This window comes from Dendrobates tinctorius, unplaced genomic scaffold (genome assembly GCF_039654945.1).
Source record: "Dendrobates tinctorius isolate UK_male_01 unplaced genomic scaffold, ASM3965494v1 ptg000064l, whole genome shotgun sequence".
Lineage (NCBI taxonomy): Eukaryota > Metazoa > Chordata > Amphibia > Anura > Dendrobatidae > Dendrobates > Dendrobates tinctorius.
The window spans coordinates 12,020,152-12,041,461 of NW_027361732.1; the positions used below are offsets into that span (position 1 = coordinate 12,020,152).

At 40.5% G+C, this 21,310-nt stretch overlaps 1 protein-coding gene and 1 long non-coding RNA gene across 9 annotated transcripts in view; one reads left to right on the top strand and one right to left on the bottom strand.

Moving 5' to 3' along the window:
- ENOX1 (ecto-NOX disulfide-thiol exchanger 1) overlaps positions 1–21,310 on the top strand; it is an 835,160-nt gene that overhangs the window by 682,000 nt on the left and 131,850 nt on the right. For all 8 annotated transcript variants that reach the window (XM_073580298.1, XM_073580302.1, XM_073580303.1 and 5 more), the window contains 2 exons: positions 2,503–2,609; positions 8,493–8,610. In XM_073580298.1, the coding sequence (XP_073436399.1) occupies positions 2,503–2,609; positions 8,493–8,610 (225 nt within the window). The remainder of the gene's footprint in view (positions 1–2,502; positions 2,610–8,492; positions 8,611–21,310) is intronic.
- LOC141094475 (uncharacterized) overlaps positions 9,158–21,310 on the bottom strand; it is a 41,938-nt gene continuing 29,785 nt past the window's right edge. The window contains exon 3 of the long non-coding RNA XR_012233083.1: positions 9,158–9,276. This is a non-coding gene — a long non-coding RNA (uncharacterized lncRNA). The remainder of the gene's footprint in view (positions 9,277–21,310) is intronic.

Consider the following 21,310-nt stretch of genomic DNA (forward strand, 5'->3'; position numbering starts at 1 on the left):
TTCATGCAGCTGTTCTTTTTCGACAGCCCTGGAGGGAATTAACATACATGTCTGCTATCGTGTAGGTCACGGTTCTGCAGTGTTTCTAGATTGTAGCCACAATTACATTTTAAATGTAACTATAAATAGAGCCCTTATGTCTATTTTTTTAAGCAAGAAATCTAAACATACAGGGTTTTCTGGAGCTTGCTTATTTGTTTTACCTTTTAACATACATGTACCAATTTATCTGCTCTGGACAGATGTTATCTGTTCAGATGAGTCCTATTGCCATTGGAATAAATAATCTTCCATGCTGGGAAGAGAAGGAAAGATCCATCTGATGGGTGTCCGCAGACGTGGAGAATGTGTGTTATGTCAGTAGAAGTCCTGTTTACACAGCAAGATTTTATGATGGTCTGAGGACCCGACGGAGAATCAATGAAGATTGTCAATTTTTTTTTTCTATTTTTACACCCATTGTTCACATTGACCTATTATTACACTGCATTGTAAAAGAGCAGAGGTTGACCAATGTGAACAGACCTTTACTGCTAAACCTGAGTAGACTGAAAAGTGTGGCCCGCTACCAATAACTATGGATTAGGAATGTCGGCACACAAATGTGTGATATGAAGTGTGAATAAAGTAACGATGGCCATATCACTTTGCACACAACAATAGCTTTATTCTGCATCATATTTCTTTATAGAGTTTTTTTTCCATATACAGGATGGGCCATTTATATGGATACACCTAAATAAAATGGGAATGGTTGGTGATATCAACTTCCTGTTTGTGGCACATTAGTATATGGGAGGGGGGAAACTTTTCAAGAAGGGTGATGACCACGGCTGCCATTTTGGATCCAACTTTATTTTTTCCAATGGGAAGAGGGTCATGTGACACATCAGACTTATTGAGAATTTCACAAAGAAAACAATGGTGTGCTTGGTTTTTAGATAGCTTAATTTTTTCATGAGTTATTTACAACTTTATGACCACTTATAAAATTTGTTCAAAGCGCTGCCCATTGTGTTGGATTGTCAATGCAACCCTCTTCTCCCACCTTTGACAATACCGCAGAATTGTGTAGGATTGGCATACAAATGCTGATAAATATCACTGAAGTATAAATGAGCCCTACGAACTCTGATTGTGTCACAACTGATGCACCCAGTAAACTAAGTGATACATTGTTGGATTCAGGGTCTCTTTTTTCCTACATTATGATGCTCTCAGATGAGATGCAATAAACCTGCTGACAGATTCCCTTTATCAGTCGTTATTATGGCAATTTAGCAACTTGAGGATGATGCACAAAATTTCCCCCTCTCTTTTGCTTTGATTCCATTCCATACGTGATGACCTTTACTAGATCCATCTTATTCAGTTCTGTTGAGATGTAGCAGATTTTACTGGAGAATACCGAGTGTTGCTTTCTGCCAAGGTGTTGCACGAGAACACCTGGCACCTAGATGAGTATATAGCACTCTGTCTTCACCTAGCCATTGGTCTGATTCACTGCAGAACTGTCCTGTCTCTGTTCTTACTCCACTACACCCCTTATTGTCAAACAACCTTCTCATTGTGTTTTCTGCCATGTTTCAGGATCACACAGATGAACCTAATTTTTTAGAAGGCCGTCAAACGCCGAGAACTCGGAGTAACAAATTGATAACATACAAATTTGGTGCGTGGTAGGCTGTTGAGTCACAAAAGCGGACATTACTTTGAAATTTGGACTTCACAGCAGTTGTTTAGTCTACCTATTACCTAAGCTAGGTCAGAAAGCATTGATTATATACTCAGTTTTTTTTCCATCCTTAAGATTAAACTGCTATGGAAGGTATATGCACATATCTAGGTGTTGTTGTTGATGGTCCTTTTTGCATCTTATTTTATTCTTACATGCATTTTGTGTGAGCAAAGAGCTATAGGTTCAGGATGAGCGTGGTTGAGATTGAGATCGGTCCATCACATTAGACATTAAAAAGTAGCACATTTGTACCTTTGAGCCCAAGTGATAGAAAGCTTTAAATAACTAGGGTAGCCCTAATTTTTAAGACTTGTAAGCATTTTGTCAGACAGAAATTTTGGCACTTATATTACATCAGACTTTCAAAAAGTAGCACATTCTAGTTCAATATCTGCAGAGAATTAAAGAAATAATTTTTCTAATGAGGGCAAATGCTGTCAACGTTATAATATGGAAAGTACTGATTAATTGAATGTCACTACACTTGACTCTTATTAATTAATGAGACTTTCTTCTGTAACTAATCACTGTTTAGAAGATTTTGATGTGAAGTGTTTAAGTGTATGTAAATTAAAGTATTGGACGCTTGAGCGACACAGTATCAACAATAAGACCATGTAAGTACAAAAGACACATGGCTTGGGTGACTATGGGTGAAGTTTAGATGCTTGATCCATAGGACCCGCATGCGTCTTTATTTTGCCTTCTATGGAATGACCACAACATAAATTGCTTGTCTTGTTTGACTTCCTTGTTCACTGAAGTTGAGCAGATTGTGGCCGTTTTCAACGCTTCCTCCAGACAAAAAGCATGGGACCATTTCTCCAAAGCCCAGCGCAAGAATATTGACATTTGGCGGAAGCACTGTGAGGTGGGTGTCTTTGTTACCATTATATCCATCGCTTTCATCATCCACTAAGTGGACATTTCTGGGGTGAATGAGGAGTGTTTGGTTCAGTAGGAAATGAAGGTGGGTTTAAGGCGTTTAATGCTCTGCACAATGTCATGACATGAGATATCTTATTTCTGTTGGGTGATGACACGAAGACCCAGTAACTTAAACTTCTGTGGAGTAACAGGTTTGTGAGACCACCATAAAGCCTTTTTACTGTATGCCTGAGACCGGATGCTTATGCGAAAGTCAATAATGTTATGGTAAACTTCTGGATGATAACAATACAAACATATGCAGATTCTTAAAGGTGCACTCTTGCCTATTTTTAATACTTTTTTTAAATGAAATCAATGATTAATTTTCTTTTTTTGCCATAGAATATTAAAAAAAAAAAGTAAGCAACGAAAATGGTGTCCTTCAAACACTAAAATCATCAAAATGTAATTTGTACTTTGCTAATACTACCAATATTGAGACTGAGAGACATCACATTAATATTAGCCCTGCCCTGTGTTGTGATGTACTAAAGCTTCTACAAACGAACAACAGCTTCTAATAATTTGTTATTCTGAATTTTTCTCAAAAAACTGTAATTTAGGAGCTTTTTGGTTATATTTTAATTGTACCTCGCCCCACAATCCATTGGTGAGCCAGCAACTTTTTATGCATGTTTGTTATGGTTATTACGTATCTTTTTCTCTAGTGTTTCATCTGCATATGTCTGTGAATGCATGTGGTTTAATTAGCCGTCACGTTAACAAATTTGAGTGTATTTCGTTATACGCTTTTCTTTTTACGGTCACCCAGTTTCCATTTCTTGTTCAGCAACTGCTTTAACTTTGAACCCGAATTTTAACAAGTAAGTACGTCTTTTCATTTTGTTGAATTGTATTTACATTTTACCTTTGTGATTTTTTCTTTTTTCTTTTATATTTTTTGTAACAGACCTAGAATTCAATTATTTCTCTTCTTGAAGGATTTACTGTCTCCAGTATGTGCCTGCACTTGATCAGTGGGGTTCCTCCTCAACTCCTATTTAATTGTCCATGCACCATACCAGACCAGGCACTGACTTGCACCATATGTTATGTGTTTTAGACACTTTTTGACTTTTGCCTAACAAAGGTGGTTAGAGGAAGGGCTGAGTGGCCTAACATGTCAACTAATAGTTGGTTTAAACTTAGACTAAGCAGTCTTGGAGCATATGGGCATAATTATACATTCGAGTCAGAGTACGCAAGTGTGGAGAGGGCTCGGCGCAGCCGGGGTCTGCTGAAGGCCCCTGTGACTACCATCTTGCAATCACTGTAATATAATGTATTGCAGTATATAGTTACTATACCCCAAGGAAACTGAAAAATAAGGTAAAAAATAAAAAATTGTGTTTAAAAATATAAAATAAACATTTGAATCACCCACCCTTTTTCCACTCCTTTAAAAATTAAGAAATTAATAACATACCTATTTGGTGTCGTCATGTCCATAAAGGTCCATCTATCAAAATATTAAGTTAATTAAACCATATGGTAAACACCGTAAAGAGTAGAGAAAATTGAAACTCCAGCATTCCATTTTTTCCGTCACCACATTTCTCTAAAAAATACAATAAAAAGCATTCAAAATATCTTCTGTACCTCAAGATTGTATCAATGAAAGCGCCAACTCGTTACATATAGTGTATGTATGTGTGTGTATATATATATATATATATATATATATATATATATATGCGCTGAAGGAGTTAAGCGGCCATGTTATGGACGGGTTTTTAGGTGAGTAGGTAAGAGATGGGTGAAAAGCCTACTCACCATATCTCCACCTCAATAAATGTCCAGCCAGTTTTTTCCTTTGGTCTGTGTTGTGTAGAGGCAAGCAAGCCTCTAGGCTGACGCTCCTGTGAGAACTTCTGTATGTGTTGGCCCAGAAGTGCTGTTTATGAACTTTTTATTTCCTTTTGAGCCAGAAAGACTGTCTTTTCTTTTACCATTTTGTGTTTATGATACAATAAACCACCCAGAGACTTTAACCCCACGTGTGCCTGTGTCTACTCGAGGAGCAGCTAATTGAGCCGACCTTCCACAATATATATATACACAAACTTCAAAAATGTTTTTAACAGTTAAAGGGGTTGTCCCACAAGCAAAGTACACTTTAATCAATACATCTTGAAGTAAAAATAGGATCCACAATTGGATGTGTTGAAAAAAAAATGTTCCTGTGCTGAGATAATCTTATAAATGTGCCCCTGCTGTGTACTGTGTAATGGTTGTGTCTGACCATACAGGAACATGGTCTGATTATATCACAGCTCCTGGGAAGCGGAGGAAGCAAAAGAGAGTATGCAGACAGGACAGCAGTGGATCACAGCTGGGTCTTTCTGTAAGGAAAAACATTTCCCTGCCTGTTTAAACACTTGTTTTACCTCACAGAAAGAATCAGCTGTGATCCTTTCCTGTAATGTCTGTATCCTTTTTTGCTTTCTCCCCTGCCCAGAAGCTGTGGTATATTTGACGTGTTCCTTCATGGTTGGACACAACCATTAACAGCACATATATGAGATTATCTCGGGACAGGAACATTTTTTAACACATCCAATTGTGGCTCTTATTTTATTTCTAAGATCCGTTAACTACCGTATATACTCGTGTATAAGCTGAGATTTTCGGCACATTGTTTGTGCTGAAAATGCCCCCCCTTGGCTTATACACGAGTCATTGTCCCAGGGGGTCGGTGGGGGAGGGGGAGCGGCAGGAGATGGCGGCTGTCACATCATACTCACACACTCCTCGCGCGATCGCTGCAAGTCCTCCCTGCATCTCTCTGTTGTCCTGGCGCTGGCAACTCTTCCTGTGTTAAGCGGTCACGTGGTACCGCTCATTAAAGTAATGAATATGCACGCGGCTCCACCTCCATAGGCGTGGAGCGCATATTCATTACTTAATGAGCGGTACCACGTTACCGCTGAACACAGGAAGAAGCTGCCTCGCCAGGACAACAGAGAGATGCGGGGAGGACTTGCAGCGATCGCGCCAGGCGTGGGAGAGTATGACGGGAAGGGGAGGGCGGGGGGAGCCGAGCTAAACCATGTATACAACAGGGGGAGAACGGAGGAGCGATGCATTTGATGGGGGAGCCATGCATGCAACAGGGGGAGCCACACATACCAGGACAGGGATGAGGGTTCAATATATACCTGGCTTATACGTGAGTCAATAAGCTTACACAGTTTTCCGTGGCAAAATTAGGTGCCTCGGCTTATACTCGGGTCGGCTTATACTTGAATATATACGATAAAATGTACTTTGTTCTTGAGACAGCCCCTTTTACATTATTAAAAAAGGATGCATATTTATCATTGTAATCGTATAGACCTGGAAAAACATTTTTTCAAGTCATTTTTACCATTCGATGAATGGCATGAGAGAGAAATGCCATAAACATGGCGAAATTACATTTTCATTTTTTTTTTTTCACCATTTCATCCCACGTATTACTTTTTCCCTGTTCATCAGTACATTATATGCTAAATTGAATGGCGTCACTCAAAATACAACTTGTGCCACATAAAATCAAGCCCTCAAATCTGTGCGTTGACAGAAAAATTAATAAATTATGTCTGTTGGAATAAGGCAAATACGAAAAAGCTTCCCGAGTGAAGGGAGTAAAATGCTTCAGATTTCTCATAGCAGTTCATACTCTAACATTACACCATCCTAAAGTTAAACAATATATATATTCATAGCTCCACACAAGGAGCTGTAGAATGGGCCCAATGTATTACCCTTTAGCCATTTCATCTATAAGATGTTCCTTTGTCTTTCTTTTTTTGTCTTCTTGGTGGGGGGAGAAGAGCACTGTAAAATTTTTCTCTCATATCACATTGAGGAGCCCTCAGACATGAATTTCTGAATGATCAATTATACATTGAATCCTTAAGGACATCAACATGAGATAGTAATTCAAATAAAAAATATATACGGTATATAAATTGCCTAAAGTCATGGTTGTTTTTAGTGCATTTCCCGTTGAAATGGTAAGAAACCTACTTTTTTTATTGACCGTATTGTCAAACCGAGATAAAGAAAATATGTGCCTGAAATCACAATGGTATTTTTATCTTTTTGATTCCGGCTTTGCATACAACCTTCTATTCAGTTATCAATTATTAAACCTCAATTTTCTTTTGAAGGGAATTCAGCAAATAAGACGAGCTGATATTTCAGGAAAATTCCATTTGCTACATTTATTTTAGGAAGACTAAGGCTTCAGGCCACTGTGCCTCAAGATGCCATTTAATAGGCCTTTGAACATTCATTAGAGCCTTCTCTTGCAGTGTTCACTGAATAACAGGAATACGTCCTGTGGGAGCACCTTCTGCATTTTTCATGGGAATTGCTGTGACATTTGTCACATAATGAAAGCTATATGTGGAGCGTATTGTGTATTCTCCTCACGTGACTTAAAAGATGCCAAACTGCAAGTCTCTCCGGCGAATGAACCCTTTGTCAGTAGAAAAATTAGATGTCAACAAGGTGAAAAGCTGTATGCTGCATTCCTACATTAAACCTGGCAGCATTATTAGGAGCAAATGAGATGGTATCAGCTTTCTGTTTCTCCGCATCTTCTAAAGAGAAGCCACTGCATTACGTCTGCCCCATTGCTTTACTTTATGGACAGCGTTCCTCACAGTCCACTTCATGTGTCTTCTTGCATCTGTATAAAGCAGTGATACTTCTCTGAAAAGCTAAGGCAATTCATTAAAGGTATATCACTATCAGGAGACTGCTTTGACAACTTCATGTGAACTTGATTTTCACTTTGACAGAATAGAGTCTTTTTGAAGGGTATTAACGGTTTTCGTTTTAGTTGCAAGGTATTGTTTTTAGATAGTAATTGACACAGATTATTCCTAGACAGTCATATTAGATATCACATTTCGACTTCATTTTATACAAGCTAATAGGTGAATTAAAAGGGGTTGTTTAAAGGGAATCTGTCAGTAGGATCTACCCTCCTAAGCCTTCTATATGGCCATAAAGGTCATAGAAAGCTGAATAAAATGATACCTTGACATCAACGATCCGATGTTTTACTCCAGAGAAATCCATGTTTTTCTTAATATGTAAATCAGCCTGTAAAATCTATGGGCCGGACACTGATCTGCATCTGCCTCCAGAGATTATTTTACATGAAAGTGGGTGTTACCAGTGTGAGACATGGAATGACTGACAGTCTGCTCTCCTGATTTACACTGTTAGCATTCCTTTAATGGAACAATGTGGAATTGTCTGGAATAAGACATCAGATCGCTGATATCAAGGTGTCATTTTATTCCACTTCCTATGACCTACATGCCCATATAGACAGCTTAGGAGTGTTCATCCTACCGACAGATTCCCTTTAATGTATAGGAAAAAAAAAAATTAGTTTTTGTTTTGAAATGGCGTCCTTTAGAGGGGAAGTTGCGGGTATGTCTTCCAACAGGGATCAAATATTTCATGTTTAATAAGTTACCAGTTTGCGAGAAAGGTTTTTTGGTACAATCCCTACTTTAACATTAGAACTTTTCCAGTTTTCCTTTTGTCCATGAACCATGGAAGTGCACAGGCCTATTGTTCCTTTTTTTCATAAACGTTGTTGTCCTGCTAACCAGCTCTTTTCCAGCTCATTAGTGGTGGCAGTTGTTTGCAATGCTCATAGATGAGTAGCTGTAATACGAGAAATCAGCTAAACAAAACTTCCAGGATGAGCCGTCGCAATACTTATGACAATGAAGCACTGATAAAATCATGACTTCTATGACACTTCTGTGTAAGTTTGATTGTATTATTTGCGCCTGTATTTTATCTTTCTTTACAGGAATTACGAAATGCACAAAGTGAGCAACTAATGGGGATTCGACGAGAAGAGGAAATGGAAATGTCTGATGATGACAGCTGTGATGTTCCCAGCAAGAAAGCCAGAGTGGAAGATTCAGGTGAGGAGAAGTACAAATTGCATACAAATTCTCATTTGATAATTTTTTTAAAGCGTACTTCAAGCCTAAAATTAATATTTTAGGTTCTTTCAAAATCTTTATGTATAATGTTTACCTCCACAAATCTACACTTTGTTCCAGTTCTGTAAAAGTTTGTCATGTTTGTTGTATCCTCTCTGCCTACAAGCTTGTGTTATTACATGAGCAAATGAGCATGTTGACTAGTCTGTCCTTTCTCCTCATGTCCTTCTCGGGCCATATGATGTGCCTCCCATATCACGCCTTCCAATTGTTATTGGGTACATTGTTTAGTAGAATTGAGGAGGAGTGTCCATGCAAGGCGCTACCTGGATATTTCCTCTTATCAAGTCTGGATACTGAATAAGCTTGCTCAATGGCTGTAACTTAAGCAGTTAAAGGAATCATCTCATACATTTCTTGAAAATCCATAGTAGACGAGAGTCCAACCAATGGGACCTGCATGTTTATAGTAGACGTGAGTCCAACAACGGGGACCTGCACCTGTTGGTCACTGCTTTCAGTGGAGAGGTCTTCAGAATTTCCATTCATTTCTATAAGAATTCAGACCAATTTGTTCCTAAACCGGGAGCACAACAGGGCCCCATTTTCATGATAGAGAATTTAAGCTCCTTTTAAAAGACTGACCTAAAATAAAGAATATATATATTTATTAGAGCTGGGCGGACTCTTTTCTGGTAAACCGGCATGCCCATCTCGTATATTTTTGACATATCCCCACTCCATACCATAAGTGTATGATAGATAAAGGGCCCACTGATTTGTCTTGCATCTATGTTGAGAACAAGACCCCGTCGTGCAGATGCATGGCTATTCATTCGTATAGAACGTCCAACCAGATCCAATTACTCAGTCTTGACATAAGTGGGTCTAAATGGTGGGACCAACATCTGTCATATATTTATGGTGCACCCTAGGGATATGCCATAAATCTATGAGCTGGGTATACCCATTTAATGTCACAGATGAAGGATAGGCTATTTATTATTCTATTGAGCTGAGCATTTGGTCTCGGAAATAACGGTCTAGTTATACTTTGCTTGATCTAATAATAAATAATACAATACTTAGTAAAAGGCATGTAATTTCAGGAAAGTGTCATTTACTTGGTATATAAAGTTGTAGAGATTAAAACTGTTTAATTTCCCTTTTTTAAATTTGTCCTTTTGCGCTGCCTCATCAAATATCGTAAACTTAAAGGAGATGATTATAACGGTGTCACTGAGTATCTTACCAGGCGCTGATACATTGCTCGCCCTTGCAAGGCCTTTGTATTTGATTATTTGATGAAACCGGGGTATTAATTTAGCTCTGCAATACGTCACCGCCACGTTAGTGTCACAATGGCATTAGATGAACTGTATGCAGTCATGTAATTACTTTTCAGAGTCATAGTGCAGATAATATGTGATAAGGCAGCATATATATAATACACTGAGCTCATTTCACATATTACTAAAATTACTCTTGCAATGAGGCAATTGAGAAGAATAGCAGTGAGAGTCTGATCATTCCCATTCCATTGAGGTTGGGAGGTAGCCGGATCCAGTGTTGTAAGCCTGCAGCGCCAATGCTATTATATAGATTACATTTTGTTATGTTTTCAGACTGATAAGGTTTTATGTAGGATCATTACATAGGAGGATTGATGTAATCCCTTTTTCTTAACAGGCTTTTAGGACACAGAAGCAATTTTTAATGCAATAAGAGACAAAGTTGCTATGGAAAATGCTCCCGCAACGTCACATCTTCACAGAGCCAGGCAGCCACTTGTGACAGCAATCTAAATTTACATTTATTTTACTGTCATTTTATCGACGCTCCTAGTATTTCATTTTGACATACTGTTAAAATATACTTTTTGGCTGTCCTAAAGTAAAATTAACAATGCAGTGTTATGGAGATAATACCATTGTATTGGAACAATGGTGCACATTGAAAATGCACAGACATACCATGTATAGCGAAAGCAATTGTCGGGATGTGTGACAGACGCTGTACAATTGCAGTGTGACAATTATTTATATATATATATATATATATATATATATATATATATATATATATATATATATATATATATATATATATATACACACATTTATGAACAGTTTATATATAAACAGCCCATTCTCCTAATATAAAGCACTTTTTTGCTGTAATATGTACGTTATGCAGATCCTGTTATACGTCAGACCTCCGAAACCTGCAGACCTCTATATTCTGTGGATCCATGAAGGCAGGTACTGCTCCATGATTCTTCTGTTTTGCACTAACGCTATGATGCTGATTTGAGCTGCTCACGTCTGTGAAGTTCTGCAGATTAATATGACCACCAAAGGAGCCCCCACAACTAAGAAACAGGTGGAAGCCATTTACATAAAGGACTACAAGGTAGTTTACTACAAAAGAATAGAAGAAATATGGCTGGCAGGAAGTAACTGACCAGTTAACCCCTTAGATGCTGCTGTCTATCGGGATCTCTGCATCTAATAGGCTAAACAGAGGGATTCTCATTACCATTTGCTCCCCTGTAGCGTAATCACCGGGGGTCAGTGGTTTGTCTGCCATCTTTGTACATCTAATATTACACCTTTGCTTGGGATTGTTAGTCATCGTTTTGCTAATAGGCATCATTCTCTGGAGTACCGGTCTTTGGAGCAGAATCCGCTTTAAAGATCATGACGAGAAATACCGTGTCAATAAACCGTAAAGTTGAGTACCGTATTTTAAAATGTTAAATAAATGTTACAGTAAATGCTCTCACAGGGTAAATGTATTGCATGTGATTTTGCATTACTTTTCACCTAATAGGTGAAATCCACAATATAAATTGACACGCTGCCAATTTAAAATCTGCACCACATGTCACTTTCTGTGCTAAATTTTTCCACAACATGGAAATTCGTGTTGCCTCCACTTAGAATGAATTACTTCTTATTTTGAGGACATGGATTTAAAATCTAGTTAATTTTCCCCTCTTCATTTGATATTTTGTGATATGACATTAGCGTAAGAAGTACATTTAAATGGAATATGTGATAAGAAAATTACCTCTTATTTAAAGGGAATCTTTCAACAGGATTGTGGTCAGTAACCTACAGACAGTGTCAGGTCGGCGCCATTATACTGATTAAAATGATACCTTTGTTGATGAAATCCGTCTTGTGGTTGTTGTTTAATCTTTATTTTCAGTTAATGATATGCTCGTGCTTCGGGGTGGCCTGTGGGGGGGTCTTCATGTGGTGCTCTCATTAGATATTCATAATGATGGCTTCTGATAGGTCACTGATCCCTCACTGACCTGCCTCTTATGTTACATACTGCATTAAAAATTGAGTGGTTAAAAAAAAAAACACTTACCAAAATGGTGGCGGCACCTGTGCATGATACAATACTTTATATGCATTTATGATTTAGTCTTATAGTAATGTGTGGGGGGGGAATTATCTTCATGAAAGCGCCTGCGCCGTAGCATCTATCGCATTCTGATACTACTGCAGCAGCGCCATTTTGCTGGAGAAAAAGTTTTTTGGCTCACTAAAGATGGCGCCGGCTACGCCTGGCAGTTGCATCTTTCGGATTGGCGGTACCATTTTGATGAAGATTTTTTTTTTTTTAACAACACAATATTCTATGCAGTATATAAAATAGGGAGCAGGTCACTGAGGGATAAGTGACCTGTCATAAGCCCATAAAGACGCATATGTAAGCACAGCACCACATGAAGACGCCCACCCCGAAGCACCAGAATCTCATTAACTGAAAACCACAAATACAGATTAAACAACAACCACAAGATAGATTTCATCACCCAAGGTATCATATTAATCAGTAAAATGGCGCAAACCTTACACTGTCTGTAGTTGGCTGAGCATAATCCTGCTGACAGGTTCACTTTAAATCAGGGTTTTGTTCAAATGTTTTAATTTAAACATGTCTGTACATGAGTATAGAGGCATAGCGAATAAAAAAAAACTACTACATTTCTAATTAGAGGTATTTGCTAATATTATTATTACCCACTGCATATTGGGTTATAGGATATTAGAGATGGAAATCTCGCTTTAAATACCCTCAGTGGCCAGTGTAAAAATTCCCCCAGAATTACTATTTTGTTTTTATTTATTTATTTTTTTTTTACGAAGATTGTGAAAAAAACTACCAAAAATGTTTAAAAAAAATACAATAACAATAGTTCATTTTCTGACAATATAAACTTGCAATACAAACACGCCAAGCAAATAACAGTCGTAGTTTAGCCTGAAGCCATTGCAGTGATGTGAGAGAGTGCATAAAGGTACAAGAGAATTTTCTTTTTGCTGACTGTCCTGTGATTTGTATTGCTCTATTATATTTTGTACGCCTTCAGGTGCTTTCTGGTGCTAAATTATGTGCACAACCCTGTTAGAGATAAGATGGAATTGTTGTTTCCTAGATGGAAATGTTTTTTTGAGGAACACAATTACCCTAGGGATCTGGATCACTCTGACAGTCAGTAATAGCCTGTAATACTATTGCATGCGCCTGTATCATATTTTATTTTAATAATTATAAAGTCAATACAATTCCTAATATAGGTGCAATGAGCAATACAAATCCTTATTACACTCAGGAGAAACCCCTGTGTGACAATGTCACAGAAGGTGTCCAGCACTGCTCAGTATAGCAGTCTTTTTTTATATGTGGATTATGTAGATGTAGTGCAGATTTATTTAATTTTTTTATAATTATACAGATTTTATTGGCCTACATTTAATAATAGATCCTCCATTAAGCTAATGTTAGGACATGCAAGGAAAATGTCAGATAGCGTTGTGAGACTGCTGAGGCTTTTTGAATCTTGAGCATACAGTTGTGCTCAAAAGTTTACATATCCCGGCAGAATTTTTGCTTTCTTGGCCTTTTTTCAGAGAATATGAATGATAACACCAAAACTTTTTCTCCACTCATGGTTAGTGGTTAGGTGAAGCCATTCATTGCCAAACTACTGTGTTTTCTTTTAAATCATAATGACAACCCAAAACATCCAAATGACCCTGAGCAAATGTTCACATACCCTATTTCTTATTACCGTGTATTGCCCCCCTCTAACATCAATGACAGCTTGAAGTCTTTTGTGGTAGTTGTGGATGACGGTCTTTATTTTCTCAGATGGTAAAATTGACTTTTCTTGGCTAAAAGCCTCCAGCTCCTGTAAATTCCTGGGCTGTCTAGCATGAGCTGCTGCGCGCTTGAGATCTCCTCATAGTGGCTCAATGATTTTGAGGTCAGGAGACTGAGATGGCCACTCCGGAACCTGCACTTTGTTCTGTTGTAGCCAAAGACAGGTCAACTTGGCCTTGTATTTTGGAAAGTCCAAGTACGTCCCATGTGTATCTTCCGGGCTGGTGATTGCAAATTTGCCTCCAGTAATTGCTGATAACGTGCTGCAATCATCTTTCCTTCAACTTTGACCGAGTTTCCTGTGCCTTTTTAGCTCACACATCCCCAAAACATCAGCGATCCACCTCCATGCTTCACAGTAGGAATGGTGTTCCTTTCATAATAGGCCTTGTTGACCTCTCACCAAATGTAATGTTTAAGGATGTGGCCAAAAAGTTCAATTTTGATCTCATCCCTCCAAATTACCTTGTTCCAGAAGTTTTCAGGCTTGCCTCTGTGCTCTTTTGCGTATTGTAGGCGAGATACTTTTTTGACATGTGGTCAGTAATGGCTTTCTTCTGGCAACTCGACCATGCAGACCATTTTTCTTCAAGTGCCTCCTTATTGTGCATCTTGAAATGGCCACACCGCTAGTTTTAAGAGAGTCCAGTATTTCAGCTGATGTAATTTGTGGGTTTTTCTTTGCATCCCAAACAATTTTCCTGTCAGTTGTAGATGAAATTTCGAAATTATTGTTGGTCTACCTGACTGTGGTTTTGTTTTTACAGAGCCCCTGATTTTCCATTTGTTAATCACAGTTTGAACGCTGCTGACTGGCATTATCCATTCCTTGGATATCTTTTGTATCCCTTTCCTGGTTTATACAGTTCAGCTACCTTTTCCCGTAGATCCGTTTACAATTCTTTTGCTTTCTCCATGACTCATAATCCAGAAACATCAGTGACTAGGTGAAAGATGCAAAAGTCTGTCTGGATCCCAAAAGCCCACTCCGCTTTTATGCATACACACTGATTACAAGCAAACAGGTCACAGGTGAGGATGTTACCTTTAGTAGCCATTCAAACCCATTTGTGTCAAATTCTGTGCATGTTATCAGGCCAAAATCACCAGGGTATGTGTATTTTTGAACAGGGTCATTTGGATGTTTTGGGTTGTTATTATGATTTAAAAAGAGAAAACACAGTAGTTTGACAATAAATGGCTTCACCCAACCTCTAACCATGAGTGGAAAAAAAACATTTTGGTGTTATCATTCATTTTCTCTGAAAAAAGGCCAAGAAAGCAAAAATTCTGCAGGGGTATGTAAACTTTTGAGCACAACTGTACGTATCAATCTAATTTTTAGCCCACCAAAAATTAAACATATCTGAAATGGATACTGTATATCACAAGCATTTTTTTGCTTCCATTCTTTACACGTTATTACTTGTTCTACAAGAAGAGCCATAGTGTACATGATTTTATTTTTTTTTTCTTCGAGGCCGAGGCTGTATGGTCATTTTTTAATGGAATGAACCTGTGAAAATGGCAGCCACATCAGCTACTGAAATATTCCAAAACAATTAGGCTAAGTTCACCCGTAGCGGAATTCACGCAGAAGTTACCGCGAGAATTCCGGAATTCCATTCCGCGGGGAAATCGCATTTTAAATTCCCGCAATATTGTCGGGGAAAAACTAGCGATTTGCAAGTGTAATTAGCTTGCAGAATGCTAGCGTTTTCCAAGCTATCTGTAGCATCGCTTGGAGAACTGATTGACAGGTTGGTCACACTCGTCAAACACAGTGTTTGACAAGTGTGACCAACTTTTTACTATCGATGCTGCCTATGCAGCATCAGTAGTAAAAGATAGGATGTAAAAAATAATAAAAAAAATATTGTTATTCTCTCCTTCCGGCGTCCCGCGCAGCCTTCCTGCCTCTCTCCACGCTCCCGGCATCTTCCGGTCCCAGTAATCCTTTGCGCGAATGACTGCGAGACATCGCGCTCCCACGAGACCGCGACGTCATCGCGGTCATTTTCGCAAAGGATTACTGGAACCGGAAGATGCCGGGAGCGTGGAGAGAGGCGGGCAGGCTGCGCGGGACTCCGGAAGGTGAGAATAACAATATTTTTTATTTTAATTCTATTTTTTACAGGGATATGGTTCCCACAGCCCGGAGAACAGTCTCCTCTCCTCCGGACCGTGGGTACCATCCGCAAATGTTCTGCTTACTTTTCGCATGGTGGGCACAGCCACATGCGGAAAGTAAGCAGAACAATGCATTCCTATGTGGGCTGAATCGCCGCGATTCCGCTAAATTAATGAGCATGCTGCGTTTTTTACCGCAAAGCGACTCAGCCGCGGAAAAAAACGCAGCATTGCGGAATCCCATGGGATGCTTACTTTTCGCGTTTTTGCTGCAAAATTGCGCATTTAAAACCGCCGCAAAAAAACTGCGACGTGTGAACGCAGCCTAAATGTGTATGCCTAAAAGCTAAACATTATAGCATAAAATACTAGTGAATAATTTTTCTGTTAAAAAATTGCATTGGTCACCTTGCCTCCCTTAAATAAAAATGTAATAATAAGCAATCAAAGCATGTATATGAAACTGGAGTCAATAAAAAATGGTAGCTTAACCCCCAAGGGTGGTTTGCACGTTCATGACCGGGCCAATTTTTACAATTCTGACCACTGTCCCTATATGAGGTAATAACTCTGAAACACTTCAATGGATCCCGGTGATTCTGACATTGTTTTCTCGTGACATATTGTACTTCATGTACGTGGTAAAATTTCATTCAAATAGCTTGCGTTTATTTGTGAAAAAACGGGAATTTGGCGAAAATTTTGAATATTTTGCAATTTTCCAACTTTGAATTTTTGTGTCCTTAAATCACAGAGATATTACACACAAAAAACTTAAGTAACATTTCACTTATGTTTACTTTACATCAGCACAATTTTGGAACCAAAATCTTTTTTGTTAGGAAGTTATAAGGGTTAAAAGTTGACCAGCGATTTCTCATTTTTGCAACCATTTTATTTTTAGAGACCACATCACATTTGAAGTCACTTTGAGGGGTCTATATGATAGAAAATACCCAGAAGTGACACCATTCTAAAAACTGCACCCATCAAGGTGCTCAAACCATATTCAAGAAGTTTATTAACCCTTCAGGTGCTTCACAGGAATTTTTTAAATGTTTTTAAAAAAAAATGAACATTTAACTTTTTTTCACAAAAAAATTACTTCAGGTCCAATTTTTTTTATTTTACCAAGGGTAACAGGAGAAATTGGACTGAAAAAGTTATTGTCCAATTTGTCCTGAGTACGCTGATACCTGATATGTGGGGGGGAACCACTGTTTCAGCGCATGACAGAGCTCAGAAGGGAAGGAGCGCCGTTTGACTTTTTCAATGCAAAATTGGCTGTAATTGAGATCGGACACCATGTCGCGTTTGGAAAGCCCCTGATGTAACAAAACAGTGGAAACCCCCCACAAATGACACCATTTTGGAAATTAGACCCCCCCAAGGAACTTATCTTGATGTGTGGTGAGAACTTTGAACCCCCAAGGGCTTCACAGAAGTTTATAACGTACAGCTGTACAATTAAAAAATCATATTTTTTCCACAAAAATGATCTTTTCACCCTCAATTTTTATTTTTCCAAGGGTAACAGGACCCCAAAAGTTATTGTGCAATTTGTCCTGATTACGCTGATACCCCATATGTGGGGGTAAACCACTATTTGGGCGCATGGCAGAGCTCGGAAGGGAAGCGGCACCATTTGACATTTTTGGCTGGAATTGGGATTGAACGCCATGCCGCGTTTGGAATGCCCCTGATGTGCCTAAACAGTGGAAACCCGCCACAAATGACACCATTTTGGAAACTAGACCCCCCCAAGGAACTTATCTAGATGTGTGGTGAGCACTTTGAACCCCCAAGGCTTCACAGAAGTTTATAATGCCCGGGCGTGAAAATAAAAAAATCATATTTTTTCCACAAACATGATCTTTTAGTCCCCAATTTTTTTATTTTCCCAAGGGTAACAGGAGAAATTGGACCCCAAAAGTTGTTCAATTTGTCATGAGTACGCTGATACCCGAAATGTGGGAGAAAACTACTGTATGGGCACACGTCGGGGCTCGGAAGGGAAGTAGTGACGTTTTGGAATGCAGACTTTGATGGAATGGTCTGCGAGTGTCATGTTGCCTTTGGAGAGCCCCTGATGTACCTAAACAGTGGAAACCCCCCACAAGTGACCCCATTTTGGAAACTAGACCCCCTAAGGAACTAATCTAGATGTGTGATGAGCACTTTGAACCCCCAAGTGCTTTACAGAAGTTTATAACGCCCAGGCGTGAAAATAAAAAAATCATATTTTTTTCCACAAAAATGATATTTTTGCCCCCAATTTTTTATTTTCCTAAGGGTAACAGGAGAAATTGGACCCAAAAAGTTGTTTTGCAATTTGTCCTGAGTAGGCTGATACCCCATATGTGGGGCTAAAACACTGTTTCGGCGCATCGCAGAGCTTGGAAGGGAAGGAGCACCATTTGACTTTTTCAGTGCAGAATTGACTGGAATTGAGATCAGACGCCATGTTGCGTTTGGAGAGCACCTGATGTGCCCAAACAGTGGAAACCCCCCAATTCTAACTCCAACCCTAACCCCAACACATCCCTAACCCTAATCTCAGCCCTATCCCTAACCCTAATGGGAAAATGGTAATAAATACATTTTTTTAATTTTAGTATTTTTCCATAACTAAGAGTGTGATAAAGGGGGGTTTGATTTACTATTTATGGCGGTTTTTATATTTGTCAGCTGTCACACGCTAAAAGACGCTTTTTATTGTAAAAATAGTTTTTGCATCACCACATTTTGAGAGCTAAAATTTTTCCGTATTTTGACCCACCGAGTCATGTGAGGTCTTATTTTTTGCGGTACGAGTTGACGTTTTTATTGGTACCTTTTTGTTTCGATTTTTGGGACGCAAAATGAACAAAAACCAGCATTTCAAGAATTTCTTTTGGGGGGTGCGTTTACACCATTCCACGTGCGGTAAAATTGATAAGGCAGTTTTATTCTTCGGGTCAGTACGATTACAGCGATACCTCATTTATGTATTTTTCTCCTTCGTCTCAATTGGGGACACAGAGACTGTGGGTGTATGCTACTGCCGTCTGGAGGCTGACACTAGGTATACAAAAAACAAGTTAGCTCCTCTGCCGCATACACCCTCGCCCCGATAGCGGGCGGAAATCAGTTTTTTGCTCAGTGTCTTATGGAGGCACACACAGTCTGGATCTCTCCAGGCTATTTTTTTCTAGTTTACCATGAAGATGAGACGGGCGACGGATCCTATAGAAAGGGTCTGATCTCCCCAAACCAACAACGGGTGAGCACGCGTTGAGTATCGCCTCCGCGTATCCTTTTTTGCTCCGAGGGACATCTCTGGGACTTTTCCCCAGACATCTATTTTTTCTTTGTTTTTTTATTTTATGAAGATAAGAGGAGCAACGCATCCTATTGAAAGGATCCGATTTCCCCAAACCAGCAACCATGTTTCCTTTCCCGCAATGTGGGACACTATGCCAGACTTAGCCCTGTCCACCCTTAGGTATCGAAACCATGGGCTTGCACAGACGCACAAGACTAGTCTGTGCGGCCCCCACTGCTCCACCAACGCATGACGGCGGTGCTGCATGGCGGCGGACGGTCCCTCTCCTCGCCTCTGCAAAGCGGTCGGAGCTAGGGTGCCTGCACCGTCCTAAACGGAAATACCTCAGGTGCTGGTTATCGAGCTGGAGCGCAGGTATGAGCTGGAGAGGGCCCTGGGCAGCGTTTTTCGGAGCCGGGGATAGTGGTCAGGCTTACCCCCGGAGAGGCCGCTGCTGGAGTCAGGCGGCCATTCGGCTGGGGGGGACAGTATTTACAATAGCCCGGGTAATCAGTTGGCATTAATCCCCCCTTTCCCCCCCTTCCTTCCTTCTTTTCCTCCCTCCCTCCGCTCCTCTAACCTTCTTCGACCTGGGCCGCAGGCGGAAGTTCCGACCTGGGCGCAACGTCATATCCGGCGCCGCCCCCTATGACCAGGGCGGGCGCCGGATAAAATTGAGGCCCCGGCTGCAAAGCAGGGTAGGCCGCGATAATAGAAGACTCGCAGCTTACCCAGGAGTGAGGCAGCAGGCGGACTGCAGGAGCACGGGGGGAGACACACAGGAGCGGGTAAGTGTTACCCCGTCCCGGAGCCACACTAAGGCACTACAGGGTTACCCTCCTCCTCTCCCCTCGAACCTTAAAAGGATTTTTTTTTTTTTTTGGCCTACGCCAGCAGTATGTCTGGAAAAGGAAAAACGCACACGTTCCTTTATGCCGCATGCGTTTCCTGTGGGGTTATGTTCCCACGAGCGCAGACTGTTATGTGAAGCCTGCCACTCCAAACGCGCCCAGGAGCCCTCCCCTGCGACAGAGCCCAGGGGTCTGGATCCCGCAGAATGGGCGTTATCACTCTCTCGGTCCATGGTTTCGCTCACGAAGGCGATTGAGACCCTTCAGGCCCCGGATAGGGGTAGAGACGACGGCTCGCCTGTTTGGGAGGGTTCATCCACCTCACAAGAGCCTCCGGCCTGCAGGGGCCGCACTCTCTCTAGGCAGACGCATGGGAAAAGAGCCCATACTGCGTCTCCAGGCCCCTCCGGTGCCTCAGCATCCACGAGTGCGGCGTCTCGCTCACCGTCACCATTTTCTGGGAGCGAGCAGAGTTCAGGTGATGACTGGGAGGAATCCTTTGACCTGGATACCCCGGGGTATCGGGAGACGGTAGACAGTCTTATTGAAGCGGTCAATCAGACTCTGGGTATTGAGGATGATGTCTCCCTAACCGCAGGTCATAAGGTATCCTTTAAGAAGGCCAGGAGACCACATAGAGTGTTTAGCACTCATCCTGAGTTCGAGGACATAGTGCAGCAGCACAGAGAACGTCCAGACAAGTGTTTTTCAGGACAAAAAACTCTAGAAACGAGATATCCGTTCGCATCAGAGCTCTGTAAGAAATGGGCGGAATCTCCGGTGGTGGATCCCCCAGTGTCACGCCTGGCCTCAAGATCCTTGTTGTCAGTACCTAGTGGTTCTTCCATTAAGGACCCCACGGATCGACTCATAGAAGGTTTAGCTCACTCGGTGTATGAGGCATCGGGATCAGCGCTCTTTCCTTCTTTTGCGGCATCATCTTGGTAGTCAAAGCCATGATGTCATGGTCAGTTTCTTTGAATAAGGTCCTACAGGATAGAGAATTGCTGACGGAAGTGGCTGAGGTAGCAAGTCAGATCGTGATGGCAGGTGACTATTTAATTAATGCATCTTTGGATGCGGCTAATGGCGCGGAACTAGCGGCAGCAAATGCAATCGCCATTAGGAAAGCCTTGTGGTTAAGGCTATGGCGGGCTGATTCGATTTCTAAGAAGTCTTTGACTTCCCTGCCTTTTCAGGGTAATCGGCT